Source organism: Lolium rigidum, chromosome 2 (genome assembly GCF_022539505.1).
Source record: "Lolium rigidum isolate FL_2022 chromosome 2, APGP_CSIRO_Lrig_0.1, whole genome shotgun sequence".
Lineage (NCBI taxonomy): Eukaryota > Viridiplantae > Streptophyta > Magnoliopsida > Poales > Poaceae > Lolium > Lolium rigidum.
This window is the reverse complement of record NC_061509.1, coordinates 13,116,898-13,126,918: the sequence shown is the minus strand read 5'-3', so window position 1 is coordinate 13,126,918 and position 10,021 is coordinate 13,116,898. Positions and strand designations below refer to the sequence as shown.

The 10,021-nt window shown below is 56.7% G+C and overlaps 1 protein-coding gene across 1 annotated transcript; it reads left to right on the top strand.

Annotated features, from left to right (window-relative positions):
- The first annotated feature begins 275 nt into the window (after positions 1–275).
- On the top strand, positions 276–9,547 carry LOC124691311 (hydroquinone glucosyltransferase-like). The gene is made up of 2 exons (XM_047224585.1): positions 276–1,907; positions 9,350–9,547. Exon 1 carries the CDS (start codon positions 369–371, stop codon positions 1,842–1,844), a length of 1,476 nt encoding a protein of 491 aa, XP_047080541.1. The 5' UTR covers positions 276–368; the 3' UTR covers positions 1,845–1,907; positions 9,350–9,547.
- Positions 9,548–10,021: the final 474 nt, after the last annotated feature.

The following is a 10,021-nucleotide window of genomic DNA, read 5'->3' as shown; positions in this document are numbered from 1 at the left end:
ATCTTCAGGGTGCGAAACCATATGGTCGTCAGGATGCAAAAATTTCGATCTATCTATATTTTTAGCACCGATTTCTTTGTTATATACTTATATATGCAACTGATCTTATGAGCTTGATCCCAAAGATTATGTCCTACATACTATAATGTCCACTATCGTACAGCAGCTCATCCAAATCGTCGAATTCCACTAAGCAATTGATTACCAGATATATCGTGATCGATGAGAGCATGATCAAAACGTCGTTATCTCCATAGACCGAGCAACCACTGCCTCATCTGCCCATTACATATAGCGCAATCCGCTCTCTCGTTTCACTCGTCCAACATCCACAAATAGTACCAAATCAACCCACGCAGATCACCACCATGGCCCCGTCGTACCCATCCGTCCATGGCACGGCAGCCACGATGTCGGGCGACAGCGACGACGCGCGCGCCCCGCACGTCGTGCTGCTCTCGTCGCCGGGCATGGGCCACGTGGTGCCGGTGGCGGAGCTGGCGCGCAAGCTCCACGCCGAGCACGGCTTCACCGCCACGGTCTTCGCCTACGCGAGCTCCGACTCCGCGGCGCAGCGCGAATTCTTGGCCTCCCTCCCGCCAGCCGTCGGCAGCGCGTTGCTCCCGGCCGTCCCGCTCGACGACCTCGTCGCGGCTGGGGCCGCCATCGAGACGCTGCTCTCCGTGGAGGCCCAGCGGTCCGTGCCGGCCATGACCGCCCTGCTCGCGGACATCGGCAAAACCAAGAACCTCGTCGCCTTCGTGGCGGACCTCTTCGGCGCCGACACGCTCCCGGCCGCGCGCGCCGCGGGCGTGCCCGGGTACCTCTTCTTCCCCTCCAACCTGCTCATGCTCTCCCTCATGCTCCACCTCCCGCGCCTCGACGCGGAGACGGGCGGCGAGTTCCGCGACCTGCCGGACCCCGTCAGGCTGCCGGGGTGCGTGGCCGTGCCGGGAGCCGACATCCTGCAGCCGCTCCAGGACAGGACCAGCGACGCCTACCGGTGGATGCTGCACCACGGCGAGAGGTACCGCGACGCGGACGGGATACTGGTGAACACGTTCGACGCCATGGAGGCCGGCGCGGCCGCGGTGCTCCGGCGGAGCGAGCCGTGGCGCCCGCCGGTGTACCCGGTCGGTCCGGTGATACGGCGGGCAGACGACGGCGAGGACGCCACAGGCTGCATGGAGTGGCTGGACGCGCAGCCAGACAGGTCGGTGCTGTTCATCTCGTTCGGCAGTGGAGGCGCGCTGCCCGCGGCGCAGATGGACGAGCTGGCGCGCGGGCTGGAGCTCTCCGGGCAACGGTTTCTGTGGGTCGTGAGGAGTCCCACTGACAGAGGGGACGACCCTGGTGCAAACTACTACGACGGGGCAAAGAGCAAGGACTATCCGCTGCAGTTCCTGCCATTAGGGTTCCTCGAGAGGACGAAGGAGGTGGGCCTGGTGGTCCCGTCGTGGGCCCCGCAGGTCAGGGTCCTCGGCCACCGGGCGACGAGTGCCATGGTAACGCACTGTGGCTGGAACTCGGTTCTCGAGAGCGTGATGCACGGCGTGCCGCTGATTGCATGGCCTCTGTATGCGGAGCAGAGACAGAACGCTGTGATGCTCTCTGAAGAGATAAAGGTAGCAATGAGACCAAAGTCTCGAGGTGCACAAGGGTTGATACTTGGAGAAGACATTGCAGAGGTCGTCAATGATATGATGAACGGCAAGGACGGTGAAGCGGCACGAAAGAAGGTAGTGGAGCTTCAGGTGGCTGCGAGGAGTGGGCTGGCTCCGAGTGGCATATCCCACGACTCACTTCTGGAGGTGGTAAGGAAATGGAAGGAGAACACATGTTGAAATTTTGCATTGCAATCTTGTGTAATAAGCAACCTCACCGTCGTTAAATGGTTGATGTCTAAGTTCGCACTCATTTTTTTTTTTGACTGTGACTACGGCGGGCTTGCGCCAGCCTGAACCTTTATATCAACAACCAACAGGTGTTACAGATTAGCTCATTACAAAGATTTTAGAGGAAGACGGGAGAGAGAGGGGGGGGGGGGGTGGGTCGTAATTATTACACCAAGAAAGGAGGGTGGAGCGAGAGTCAACATTTGAGCACCTCTGTGCCCAAAGTCTAATGTCTGAAATACATCTCTGAATTACAAGGGGGAGCGGCTCAGCGATATTGTTGAAGACCTTGGAGTTTCGTCGCTTCCAGATATTCCAGGCAATGGCCATGGAGATAGTCGCGTCTTTGGCGGAGCAGAACCAGGATCCGAGCATAGCTTGCAGTGAGTGCGGCGCAGGTTTTTGACTTGTCTGGAAATGAATCCAGACTTCTGAAGCTTTGGGGCAGCTTGTGAGCAGGTGATCAACGTCTTCGTCTTCCATGCAGGAGGGGCAAGTGGCCAGGGTGGTGAGGTTGTGGCGGAACCTTCTTGTGTTGGTGGGGAGGCGCCGTCGGTGCGCCAACCAGAGGAAGATCTTGCATTTCAAGGGGGCAAAGCTCCTCCACCCTTTCTTAGCCTGTTCGTCATTAAGCAAGTGCCTGAAAGAATTGGCATAATGGTCCCTATTCGAAAGCTCTTTGTTAGTGGCGCGATTGAGCCTAATATCTGGAACCCCTGGAAGGAGAGGGATGGTGTCAATCTCAGTAGAAAGAGAGAGAAGCTCCTGACTGGCAACAGTGGTGAGGCGAGGAGCGAGGCAGGCGGGGATCCCAAGGAGATAGACCGAGGCAACAGAGATGTTAGTCCTAGTGGCATGAGAGTAGAGGGCAGGGAAGCGATGGGAGAGAGAGGTGTCCCCCAGCCAAGAGTCATGCCAGAAGGCGGTGGTTTCGCCCCCCTGGATACGGACAAAGGTGACAGAGCGGAAGGTGGCAAGACCAGAGGCGATGTCTTTCCAGACGGGGGTGGCCCGAGAGCAAGGGTCTCCCAGGTCACGATTTGCTGTCCACCCATACCAGCGGCGAAACCAGCAAGCCCAGGGGGCAGAGGAGTTGGAGTGCAGTTTGGTAAGGAACTTGGAAAGGAGGGCTTCATTTTGCGCCTGGATGGATAAAACTCCCAGACCTCCCAAAGCTTTAGGGGCGCAGACATCCGTCCAGTCAACTTTGCATTGACCACCGGAGCAGGAGTCTTCCCCTGTCCAAAGGAAGGCGCGCCTCCGCTTATCAATGGCCTCAACAACACCCTTAGGAAGCAAGCCAGAACTCATGGCATGGGAGAGCATGGCAGTGAGCACTGAGTTGACCAGGAGCAGGCGGCCGCCAATGGGAAGAGAGCGGCCTCTCCAGCCAGCCAGCCTCATGTCACTCTTAGAGATAACGGGGGCAAAATCAGAGAACCGAAGTTTGTGGGTGGATAGAGGGAGACCAAGGTAGGTTTGCGGAAAGGAGGAGACTGCACACCCAAAGGCGGTAGCAATGGAAATGGCAGTGGCGGGCTCGGTATGAATGGGAACAAAGGTGCTTTTGTGAAAGTTGATATCAAGACCGGTGGCAGCGGCAAAGTCATCAAGAAGGCGTTTGAGATTTGTCGCGTGCTCCGGGATGGCTTTGATAATGATGAGGGTATCATCAGCATACTGAAGGATAGGGCAAGGGAGATCGTCGACAAGAGGGTGGAGAAGAAGCCCCTCGTGGGAGGCTTGGAGGAGAAGCTGTTGTAAGACATCCGCAACAATGTTGAACAGGAAAGGCGAAAGAGGGTCTCCCTGACGAAGCCCGCGGCGGCATTGGATCCATCTACCTGGGATGCCATTTAGGAGCACAGCAGTTTGACTGGAGAGATTAAGAAGATTGACCCATTGGCGCCATAGGTCTGGGAACCCCTTGGCAAGAAGGATCCGGTCGAGAGCTTCCCAGCTAACAGAGTCAAAGGCTTTCCGGAAGTCCAGCTTGAACACCGCAGCCGGAGCCAGCCGTTTGTGACAAGACTAAACAATGTCGGCGGCATAGACAAAGTTTTCAGCGATAGAACGGCCAGAAATGAACCCCGTTTGATCGGGGTGGACAAGAAAAGGCAGGAGAGGACGAAGTCGAAGGGTGAGGCATTTGGAGTGGAATTTCAGACAGCACTTTTGAAGAGAGATAGGTCTAAAGTTTTCAGGTTTATTGGCCCCAGATTTCTTAGGTAGGAGAACCATGAAAGCTTTATTGATTGGACGAAGGTCGGTTTGGAGAGAATGGAACTCATGGAGAGAGTCCAGGAGGTTTTGTTTGACAAGGTCCCAGTTCTTTTTGAAGAAAGCCGGCCCAAAACCATCCGGCCCAGGACTAGAATTTTCATCCATGGAGAAAACAGCAGCACGCAGTTCAGACATGGTGAACGGCCGAACGAGGGAGGCAGCCTGAAAGGAGTCCAAGGACGTAGAAGCGACCAAAGAGGCCAGGGGAAGCGAGTCCGAGGAGGTCCTAGGGGTTCCCAAAAGATCCTTGAAGAAGGAGTGGAGGATAGAGGCTTTAGGTTCATGGGAGAAAAAACGGTGGTCAGAGTCGTCGTCGAGGACCTTAATTTGGTTTTTCCTGAGACGCCCGGAGGCGCAGAGGTGGAAGTAGTGGGAGTTTTCGTCGCCAAACTTACAATGTTTAATCTTTGCCCGCTGACGCCGCGATGGGCAGCACGTTCAGCATTCAAGTTGCTGAGGCGAAGTTTTGCAGCCTGACGAAGGCGGCCCTCAAGAGGAGAAAGATGGCGAGATTCCTCGAGGCGATCAAAGAGAAGAATGACCGTCCGGCAGTTGGCAAGGTAAACCGAAGGGAGCTTTCGATCCCGAGCCCAAGCTCTAGCTGCAGAGCGGATGTGCTTAAGCCGAAGGCAAAGACGAGCCACGGGAGGACGGGTAATATGGGAGTCATCGACACTATCCCAGTTAGAGGAGACAATGGTGGGAAAATCTGAATGAGAGAGCCAAGAGTTTTCGAAGCGAAAAATGGTGCTCCGGGGAGCTTTGGAGGAGGCCTCCAGGTGGAGGGGGACATGGTCGGACGTAGGGCGGACCGAGGAGGTTAAGGTGGTGTCAGGCAGGGCAGTGGTCCAAAAGGAGTTGACAAAGACTCTATCAAGGCGAGCAAGGACAGGAGGGGTTTGTTGATTGGACCACGTAAATTGACGATCGAGGAGAGGGATTTCGACCAGGCCAGAGTTGTTGATGAAATCATTAAACCAGGCAGCTTCAGTTTGGTTGAAATTATCTGAAGATTTCTCCACAGGGGAGCGGATAAGATTAAAGTCCCCCATGATGGCGAAGGGGTAGTTAAACGGGGCAACAATCTGTTCCAGGTAGTTAAGGAAGGAGAGTTTCAGGTCGTGCGTGCAGGGGGCATAAACATTGATAATGGTGAAGCGAAGGTTGTCGGAGCGGAAGGCGAAGTGTGTGGTCAGGGAGAAATCATCTATGGTGTGATCAAGAAGTTCGAGAGAGCTATCATTCCAAGCGGTAATGATACCTCCAGAGGCGCCGACAGAGGGTTTGAAGACAAAGTTTCGAAGAGAAGCGGGGAGGAAGCTAGGGGCCAGAAATTTTGAAACATCTTGCAGTTTTGTCTCTTGAAGACAGAGAACCGAGGGGAGGTGTGACTCAATGGCAGCACGAACATCGTCCCGTTTGCGGCGCCGACCCAAACCACGAACATTGCAGGATTCGAAGAGGAGCTTAACTAACATTGAGCAAGGTTGATACGACATAAGAATTAAGCGGAAACAAGCAGATACATGAGGGAACAGAGGTACAGAGCTTAAGTCTAAAACAGTTTACGGTTACAAGGCCAAGAGTGACAGCCTGATTAGGGAAAAGTAAAGATAGCGGTGATGAAAAGAAACAGTGAGCTACGAGCTGGGCAGAGCGAAGCCTAAGGTAGATAGCACAGTAGCCACACCGGCCCTTGGAGCTGGGCACGCTTTGGATGATGACGAAGACGGAGCGTAGAGGCGAAGTCCTGGGGAGGCCGATCATGGAGACGCGGCCGGCGACGGGGTTGGACCGGTCCCCTGGTCAAGCTCCAAAGCAGGGATGTCACAGGTAGTAGCCAAGGAGAAGACGTCGCGGTCTGGGAGGGGGGAGCTCTCCTCCATGGCGAGCGCAATGAGCTCGTCAGTCGGGAGCTCACCCTTGCGCGGCGGCGGCTTACACCCATCTCCTTCGCGGAGTTCCTTCTTGCGCTGCATGGCACGGTCCACAATAGAGATATAGTTGGCGCCGCGGTTGAGCCTGGAACTGCGGCGATTGTCCCCAAGCCTCGAGGTTGGCCGGTGCCAGATGGTGGCCCGGACAGGGGACCCGTGAAGCTCAAGAGGAAGGTGACGCGAAGCAGCCGAAGGAGTCAGAAGGGACGGAGCCACGACGTCGTCCAGAACAGGTGAGGGCGAAGCAGCGCTCTCTAAGGTAAAGGTGGCGGCGAGCAGCTCATGCTGCTCCTCATGGGAGCTGCCAGCATCCAAGGTGATGACGGGGCTGTCCGGTCCACCGTCACCAGACACCAGGGAGAGCGCGGAGGCGAGCGGAGCCACCACCTCCGGGACGCAAGGGCGGCCGAGCGCGAGGATGTCAGCGGTGAGGGTGAGGAGTTTCTGTGGCCCGACCGTGGCGATGGAGTGGATCAGGCCCACAGAAGCAGCAGAGAAGTTGACCACCATGAGGCCTTTGCAGCCATTGCTCGGAGCAGCCCGGCGGAGGGGCAGGCAGTAGTGGGCCCGCTCGCCCAGCGAGCCCAAGACGAAGATCTCGAAGAAGCCCATACGGAGCTTGATGACGACCTCCTTGGGCTTGGAGCGGAGGGGCTCACCCGGGACGGTTGGCAGCGGAGGCGCGTTGGCGAGAGCCAGGTCGACAATGGAGGCAGCAGGAGCTGCGCTGGTCGGAGCAGCATGTGGGACAGCAGGAGGAGGCACCCCAAGGACCTCCATGACCTCAGCATAAGGGTGCCCACCCTCGAGAAGGACGACATCATCTTCGTCCGAGAAGGCTTCCGGGACAGGGGAGAGATCCTCGGTGGAGAGATCGGAGTCAGAGGGAGGATCAGAGGGTGGGTGGGAGCTGGCGGGGAGATCCTCGAAGCCAATAATGGTAATGCGGCTGAAAGTGCCCACCCCACTGTGGTTTTTGACCGCAAGAGAGAGAGGAATGTCGTGGAGGGTCTCCGCTTTGACGGTGGAGAGAACAACGGGGTATTCAAGGCCGGTGAGGCAGATTGGGTCAATAGAGTGTGGGTTGGCGTAAGGGCCGGAGGAGTGAGTGATGCGATCACGGCACCATTGCTCCATAGGGAAGTCTTCCATGGCAAGGGCCGCCATGCTATCATGCCCAAACAAGAAACGGTTGTCAGTTTCATCATGGCGCTCGAAGTGGACAGAAGCTTCTCTGCCAAGGAAAGGGCCATTGATGACCGCATTTTCCCTGTCATGGTGGGTGGCAAAGACAGCGAGCCTGGCGCCCCTTGAGGAGGACAGGAGAGACACACGGTGTGGACCACAGCCGAGGATGGCGGCCTGGTGGATGAGAGGAACAGGTGCTTGGTGAGGTGGGTTGACGAAGGCATAAGCAAGGTGGTCAAAATGCTGCATAGTGACAGGAGGCATGAACACGTCGATGGAGTCGGGCCGCAGCGGATCTTCCAAGTCCTCAGCGTCCGGGAGCTCAGCGTCCTCAGCCGGGGCAGGGAGGTAGTCCGCGGCATCAATGATGGGGATGAAATCGTCCCCACCATCCGCCGCCGCCTCGCCGCCGCCGTCGCTGGAGCCGTCGCCGAAGATCAGCTCCTCTGGATCTTCCTCCTCTTCATCGTCGAGCACCTCTTCTGCCGCCGGGACAGCGAGGCGGCAGATCGAGCGGTGATGCCCGGAGTCGAAGCAGAGGGCGCAGCGCTGGGGAGCCGGAACAACCGCAGCACTAGCGGGAGCGGCGGGTTGGGGCAGCAGGTGCAGCTCATCGTCCATGGGCAGCTCGGCCATGGAGGGGCAGGATCTGAAGCGGGAAGACGGGAAATGAGAGAGGGACGGCGGAGCAGAAAGGGGAAAAAAGGGGGGGATTTGCACGTACGTTCGATGTGGCCGGAGCAGCGACAGCGGCGACAGCAGATCGGGTCACGGCAAGCAGCAACGAGGTGACTGGGTGAGAGGCACCGGTGGCAACGGCGAGTGGAAGGACTGAGCGGTGGTGGAGGGCGCCGAGGTGGAGGAGGGGATGGCTTTGAAGGGGAGGCTGCCACCTGGGAATAGGAGGGGCAGGGCCACCCATCTCCGGCGGCACAGAGCTCCAAGGCCCCGGGGAAGGAAAGTTGACCCGTGGAGGAGAGGCGGGGCGGAAGAGGAAAGGGGGCAGAGGCCGGCGGTGCGATCGGGAGCTGTGGAGAGCTGGGAGAGGAAAGGGGGCAGAGCATCTCTATGGCAGAGTGAACCAGCCATGGCAGCGGGCCGGCAGGCGTGGGCAGGATTCCTGGACTGAGGAGAGAGATGCAGGGGAGCGGCCGGCGAGCCCGTGGACGGGAGCGAGGTGGAGCGGGGTCAGAGGAATCTGAGGAGTGGAAGCGGACAAGGGAGGCAGGGGCACGGGTAGGGTTTGGCTGACCCTGGTTAACAGGTTGACCACGGGCCGAGCCAGGCGGGCCAGGTGACGCCACAGACGCAGATGGGCCAGGTGACGTAGCTGGCACAGTTGGGCCAGAAGGCGCAGAGCGGCCAGACAGGCCAGAGGGATCCGATGGGCCGGGCAACGCCGAGACGGGCTGGAGCAGGTTGGCAGTTTGACCTGGGAGGGAAAACAGCACGGTTTGCTGGCCATGGCGGATGCCAGCGAGGGAGACGATGAAGCTAGCAAGGGCGCGGGAAGCTACCAAGAGACTAAAGCGGTGGTCGTCTATCGGCACAACTAAGAGCTTTTCGAAGGAGGAACCAAGCCAAAACTGAAGCACATGCTGAATGAAAGAACAGGAAGGGGGCGGGGTGTTGTCCGGAGCCGCAGCGATGAGCACCGGGAACGGCGCAAAAAGCTTGGATCCAGGGGCAACGGAGGAACATACCAGGGAGCTGAAATTTTCCAAGCAGAATTGGAGGAAGGCGTCCCCCGGTGTCGAGAAGGGGTGAGGCAGGTCCGCCGGGTTGACGTCGAGCATCCACGGCAGCTTGGAGCAGCGGAACCCCGGGCGAGGGCCGGCCGGAGACTCCTGGGCGGCCGGAGAGGCAGGTGACGGGTGGCTAGACGCAGGTGTGACGGCGGAGGAGGTGGGTGGGGTGGGCTGGCTAGTGCTAGGCTCAGAGAAGGGCGTCGAGGTTGCCGGAGGAGCGGCGGCAGGGGGGTCCGGCGGGTCGCCCGCGGGAGCGCACTCGCGCGCGAGCTCGCTCATCCTCCGGAGTGTGACCAAGTTCGCACTCATCATGGTTAGACATTTGTATTTGTATGAAAAGTAATGTAGAATGAAACAATGGTATCATGTCGATTCATATTACTTGACGCTAATATAGATATATCTAGACACATTTTAGTTGTAGATACATCCATTTAGCATTAAGTAATATGGATCGAGATAGTACTATAGATTAAATGGAAATCTTTTACATCTTTGTCATCATGGGTTGATATCCGATGGCAACAATTGATATTTAGTAGTGAGAAAGTAATTGTGTTGCAATCTCTATGAGGAAGTTGTTCACTAGAATGTCTTGTGTGAATTAATGTGATGCTTCTTGTCCGTATTTTATTTATTGACTCTTCACTCCATAAACATGTGGTCTTGTTTACTGAGTTCAGTTTCGCTTGGGGACAAGCGAAGTCTAAACTTGGGGGGAGTTGATACGTCCATTTTGCATCACTATTTTATATCATAATTTACTGTTATTCATTGATATATTTCATATTTAGAGATGATACTTATATTATTTCACATATTTTGCATGTTTCATAATTATTGGAGAATCACTCACCGGAGTCAGGATTCTGCTAGAAAAAGCATCGTCAGAATGCAATATTTCTGAAGATCAACAACTGATGGAAATTACACCGAAGGTCTTATTTCTCCAGAAGAAGGAGCCAACCAA

What these genes read in the sequence shown, in the direction of transcription:
- LOC124691311 (XM_047224585.1), top strand. Translation starts at nt 369, where the DNA reads ATGGCCCCGTCGTACCCATCCGTCCATGGCACGGCAGCCACGATGTCG.